This window comes from Dipteris shenzhenensis, chromosome 19 (assembly GCF_047967505.1).
Source record: "Dipteris shenzhenensis isolate YYH24624 ecotype China chromosome 19, Dip_SZ_1.0, whole genome shotgun sequence".
Taxonomy (NCBI): domain Eukaryota; kingdom Viridiplantae; phylum Streptophyta; class Polypodiopsida; order Gleicheniales; family Dipteridaceae; genus Dipteris; species Dipteris shenzhenensis.
This window is the reverse complement of record NC_141614.1, coordinates 5,092,144-5,098,236: the sequence shown is the minus strand read 5'-3', so window position 1 is coordinate 5,098,236 and position 6,093 is coordinate 5,092,144. Positions and strand designations below refer to the sequence as shown.

Here is a 6,093-nt window from a genome sequence, read left to right as displayed (position 1 = left end):
CCTTTCAAGCTGCCATCAAGAGAGAGAGAGAGAGGTATATACATACATATATAAATGTATATATATATATATGTATGTATGTGTGTGTATGTATATATACATATATATACATGCATACATACATACATACATACATAGAGAGACATAGAGAGAATAAATATATATTTTATATTAATTTATAAATATTTTCTAAAATAATAAACTATAAATATGTGTGTGTGTGTGTGTGTGGTGTATACATATACATATACATTTACATATACTTATACATATGGTAGTATAGTGGATACCTCAGGACCATTTGCCAGAATTCTTGCCAACATCACTCTTTATACTTGACCTATTGAAAGTCCAATTACTGCTTTTGTTGCAAAGAATGGATCCAAATCTGCTAGTATGAGCAACTCAGCAATTTTAAAGTCAGAAATCTTCTCCTTTTTAAGATTGGGTCCATAATTTACATTGTCTGCCATGGTTCCTGTTCCAAAAAATAAAGGAAACCATGAAATTGAAATACACATTTTAGTTACATCATAAAAGGATGAAGCAATACGCATATCACATCCCTGTGTAAATGAAAGGGAAACAAACTCTCATAAACAATTCCTCCACCATCAAATAGAGTTGGCAACTAGAAGAGCATCCCTATTCAGTGACACATGGAAAGAATGTTAAGCTTCATTATGTCTTCTCCATCAACAAATATAGAATCCGCATGTGGCTCCCAAAGCCAATTGAAGGCTGAGCAAGGTGGATTTGCCAATACCACTAGGACCAATAATCCCTACAATTGTCCGTGCATGGATATCCAGTGATACTCTGAACAATATCAAGGCTCTAGCATCTAAATATCTCTTTAAATCCTTTACGTTGATTTTTGTAAAACTTGTGTCTAACGGAATTTGGAGTTCATGCTCATGCTCACCATACTCATCTTCACCATTAATGGACATATTCGTTGCCAAGGAAAGCTGTTGTACATACAATGAAAATGCACGTCCTCCATGAGAAATGCCAAGCGAACGAATCTTTGCAAGGAATATGTGCACATGGAGAATAGAAAAAGTGGTAAAGTGGCCAATTGACATGTAAACTTAGACGAACAATTAGGTCAATTGCAAGAAAGTTATAATTTTCATCGTGCTATGTGACTAGCTCATTTCGAGGCTTTGTTTGAGAGATTGTGCTAGAATGTTGCCCTTGATTCGACATTTGTGACCAGTGTCAATATTTTATCACAATCAAATGCCAAAATCTACCAAAGAACATGAGGAAAAGGTAGTACGTGAAGGAAAAGACGTGAAGCCACTCAAAATCGGTTTGGGAAAGCATACCAAGCGAACATATGTGCGCACCTAATAATTGATTGCAAGGCCATCGTATGCTTCAAGCAGATGATGCTAACATGCATTGTTAGGTTGGTGGTGCAGAGAGCAAGGCGGAGCCATGCTATTCTCTCTTGCAATTGATAGAAAGAAGGGCCAATAGGGAGGAGAGCAATGATAATAGGCAACGGTTAAGCGATGCATATGTAAGTTATTTGGGAGGGAAGGCAATCACCAACATGCCTAGCGGTGGGTTGAAGGAGGGAGTTTGATTCCCAGTATAGCAAACATCATGAACGCGATAACGAGCTCCTGGAGCAGCCTGTGTCGGAGAAGACTAAGGGATCCCCCAAAGTAACCCAAAGTTATGGACGAGGGTAGCATGCCTAGTGGTTTGTTGAAGGAGGGAGTTTGATTCACAGCAGCAAACATTGAGAATGCGATAACAGGCTCCCAAAGCAGCTTTTGTCGGAGAAGACTAGGGGATCCTTCGAATCAGAGCCTCAGAAACTCAAAGTTGTGGATGAGGGCATACTGCCACAATGGGGTCATGGGAAGCACTCTCGTTGAAACAATCAAAACATGCAATGGAAGAATCGGTGATATTGGGGAAGAAAGCCACCCGAGGAATAGACGAGCATCAAGCAAATAGATCACCACCAAAACCAAGCATTTTGTAGAGATGCGAACGTAATGGGGCATCTAAGAAAAGAAAAAATAGAATAAATTAGAAGGATCTACATCCATTGATGGAGATAAAAGGAGATGGAAACGTTTTGACATTGGAAAGTCTAGAAGGCACTATGGCGACGATAGACATTTCTTGCCATTAAGAAAATTAGAATTATTATGACAGATGGTTCAACACAAGGCACTAATTTATTTCATGTCTGCCTCTAATAATTGGGAAGTTTTTTGTTGCTTTTCTTGAAGTTGGAGCATCTCTCTCGGTCTCTGCATGAACGCCGTTTCGAGCCCACACGCTTCTTGACTCTTGCCGCCGCCACCCGCCCCTCTCTCGTCTCTGCATGTCCGTTTTCTGTTACCCTTCAAGCCTCTTCGCTCAAAAACGTCTACCCCATTATGTCTTTCTACACACAAAAATCATGATCAACCGCTCTGCACACCATTGCCCATTTCCCATTTTGTTGCTTCTTCTCATACGAAGTGTCCATTCTAGCACCACTCAGCTCCTACCTTTCCTTTACGCTCCTGCATACTTTTGCTCAGAAGCCAGCAGTAAGAGGACTTGCCCGGATCCTCCCACGTATGATAGTATCGTCGTTGAGAAGTACCTTGGCAAATGGTATGAAATCGGAAGCACTGCACGGCTCAAGCTGCAAAACGAGGCTGGCCTTGTGTGCTACCAAGCCAATTATAGCCTTGCGACTCCACGAATTCCCGGACAAGGTGCCAAGATCACGGTTGTCAACAGTGGATTTCCTACGTTGGGTGGAGTAGCTACACTGGGTGTTACGCGGCTTTCGACTGCAGCAACAGAGGTATGCGCAAATGCAAGGAAAGTATGTACTCTTCTTGCATCCGAGAGCCCTATCAGAGAGGCACTGTACCAGATTTCTAGGGTTGTCGTAGAGATCTCCGCTGCTCATCCAGGCAATGCCTCCCTCCTAAGTGAAGCCATCGTGAAGATATCCTCCTCTCTGCAGATGATGGAGTCCGGATTTGGTGCTCTCGCTGGTAATGTGACAGAGATTCAACAGGCCAACGGCAAAGTGAGCCAATCGATTGGGAAGCGGGAAGCCAACGTTGAAAGCATAAATAAATCGATAAGACTGGCCTTGTCACAGCAATGTGCCATCACACAGTCGCTCGCGGACATTGGCATCGCGAAGGGCACAATTCTAGGTGTAGCCAGGTCCTTAGTGCTACAAGAAAAATCTACAGAGGCTGTAGCAAAGCTGCTACAGGCTGCTGATTCAATAGACAAGGAATTAGGAAGCATTATGGAAAGGCTGACGGAAACAGAGTTAGAGCTGATTGCAATGGGTGCAGCTTGTGCCTCCATCCTGGCCGATCAGTCTAAGCCTACGGAAGAATGGATATCTGTGGTCGGACAAGCTGTCCAAAACTACAGCTCCTCTGGAAAGCTTGTCGTGTCAATGCAAGGCTTCTCAGGACCGTATTGGATTATCGGCCTGGAAGGTAGTGCAGATGAAGGATACAGCGCAGCACTTGTGTATACCTGCGCGCAGGATAAAAAAGGAGAAGTGGACGAATCACTAATCCTACTCTCTCGGGTAAAGGAGGTTGCTCAAGATCGTATCGATCGGTTCCTCACTGCTGCAAAGGTATATGGCATTTCAACCAAGTATCAAAACCCATTTCTAAAAACCGTCCAAGATTCTAGGGCCTGCAGCTCCCCGCAACCTGGAACTGAGGTTTTATAGGAGATTGTGAGCAGCAGTTTCAAAATGGCTTCGTGAATTTTGCAAATGATCATTTTCTGGGCTTGTCTCTTCCTCTGAGAACGAGGACTGTATCTGATGCTTTGATATTGGATATCCTTGCTTGAAGGACGTGCCTCACTGCTCCAAGTAATTTCAAGTTAACGTCTTAGTGCCCAGGATTTACAGCAAATTCATAATCTTGACTCGAATGTATGCAAATACCACTTGCTGGTCAGGCCGTCGTGATTGTGCATTGAGAGAGCTCTAACGTTTGCTTGTAAAGCTACATATCTCAACTGACACAAGGCTTCTTCATATGGTGAATTGTCTGAGAGATACTTTCTGGCTACGTTTAATTAATTACCTTATAGTTACAAGCGATATCAGGAATTCAGAATTCTGCTTCCGATCTCTGTCATATTTTTTTATTTCTGCAGGTCAATACATAATTTGTAGACTGTCTCAATCTACTTGGTCCCTAAGATCGTCAAATGAAAGAAGTTACATACGATTGTGACACGAAACAGATAAGTACTTTCTTAGCATGTATGTGCATACGCTCCTTTGAAACTGCCTCTAATAAAGTTTACCTCATGAAGAGGTTGTTTGAGCTGCAAATGAAGGAAGGGGTCTCCATTGCTTCTCACTTGAATGAATTCAATATTATTTTCAGCTAGCTTCAGGCTCAGAAAATGAATTTTGATGCGGAGACTAAGGCAATATTTCTCTTATGTTCATTGCCATCCTCATGGGATACCTTCCGTACAGCTGTCAGTAAAGAAGGAGTGAAATTGATCACTGCCTCTACATTAAAAGGGCTAAGGATAGTAGCCTGATAATCCTGGCACTATATGTGGATGATATGCTCTTGGCTAGCAAGAATACTTATCAGCTAGATGCATTAAAGGCCAAGTTGCATGAGGCCTTTGATATGAAGGATTTGGGATTTGCAGGTCATATTCTTGGTATGCGCATCACGCGTGATCGGAGTAGGAAACTCCTTTGGCTTTCACAAAAAGAGTATGTTACAAAAGTATTGCAACGTTTCAATATGGAGGGGGGGAAGGTAGTGAGTACTCCATTGCCTCCATATGTGAAACTGAGTCATACAGATAGTTCCAAATCAGATGAGGAAAAGGCCATGATGGCCAAGGTTCCTTATGCATCAGTAGTTGGGAGTCTTATGTATGCTATGATAGCTACTAGACCAGACATTGCATTTGCAGTGGGAGTTGTTAGCCGGTATATGGCTAATCCAAGAAAGAGGCATTGGGAGGCAGTTAAGTGCATTATGAGGTACATGAAGGATACCAAGGAGATGTGTATTTGCTTTGGTAAAGGAGACATGCGTGTACTTGGGTACACAGATTCAGACTATGCAGGGCATGTGGATAGTAGGAGATCCACTTCTGGTTATGTGTTCACCTTTGCAGGTGGTGCAGTGTCGTGGATGTCTCCCGCACAGAAGTGCGTTGCTTTGTCTACCACAGAGGCTGACTATGTTGTTGCAGCCATAGAGGGTTGCAAGGAGGCTATATGGCTTGATCGGCTAGTGGGAGATTTGGGAATTCATATAGATCTACCGACATTGCATAGTGATTCCATGAGTGCTATTCAACTAGCACGGAATCCGGTCTTTCATGCAAAGACCAAACACATTGAGGTCAGGTACCATTTCATCAGGGAGGTACTTGAGGACAAGCGCATAGAGCTTGTCAAGGTTCATACAGACGATAACCCTGTAGATATGCTGATGAAGAGTCTACCTAGTCAGCGGTTTGAGTATTGTCGTGTATTGATGGGCATTAGATAGTATGCTCACTGGTTGTTCTCCCTTAAAGGCACATTGTCTTTTAAGTGGGAGGTTATGGGGGTTAAAGGTCAGTGTGCCTTTACCTCGGTTATGTACAATACTCAAACACATATATAAATGAATGAAAAAGAAGATTAGGATGGTTCTGCACCCACCAAAACTTGTGTGGCTCTCTATCTCTCTCTCTCCTTCTTCTGTTCTTGCTTCCATTGAGAGCACTCTCAAAATGTTATGATTTTCTCCTTAGCCATGCTCAATCTACATTATGAGAAAATTACTCGCATGGAAAACAACTGTACATCATGGTTACACCATGCTTTTTAGTAAGGACGAAAAATACAGAATGTTTTGGGGGAAATTATTCTCTTATGAAAAATTTTACTAGACAATTTCCTTGACCATATTAATCCACGTGACGCATAATCTCCTCGAAATTCATGGAAATTATTGTCAAGAGGGGGAAATAATACATCATCATTACATCAGATGCCCTTTTATTCCTTTTTGGCATTAACAAGTAAGATCAAGATTTGATTCTTAATTTTTC

At 42.1% G+C, this 6,093-nt stretch overlaps 1 protein-coding gene and 1 pseudogene across 1 annotated transcript; one reads left to right on the top strand and one right to left on the bottom strand.

Moving 5' to 3' along the window:
- Nucleotides 1–263: 263 nt before the first annotated feature.
- LOC147889961 (ABC transporter I family member 17 pseudogene) lies at nucleotides 264–953 on the bottom strand (annotated as a pseudogene).
- A 1,478-nt stretch (nucleotides 954–2,431) lies between these two features.
- Nucleotides 2,432–3,738, top strand: LOC147889960 (uncharacterized). The gene has a single exon (XM_087391039.1). It carries the CDS (start codon nucleotides 2,432–2,434, stop codon nucleotides 3,731–3,733), a length of 1,302 nt encoding a protein of 433 aa, XP_087247165.1. The 3' UTR covers nucleotides 3,734–3,738.
- The last annotated feature ends 2,355 nt before the right edge of the window (nucleotides 3,739–6,093 follow it).

What these genes read in the sequence shown, in the direction of transcription:
- LOC147889960 (XM_087391039.1), top strand. Translation starts at nt 2,432, where the DNA reads ATGATCAACCGCTCTGCACACCATTGCCCATTTCCCATTTTGTTGCTT.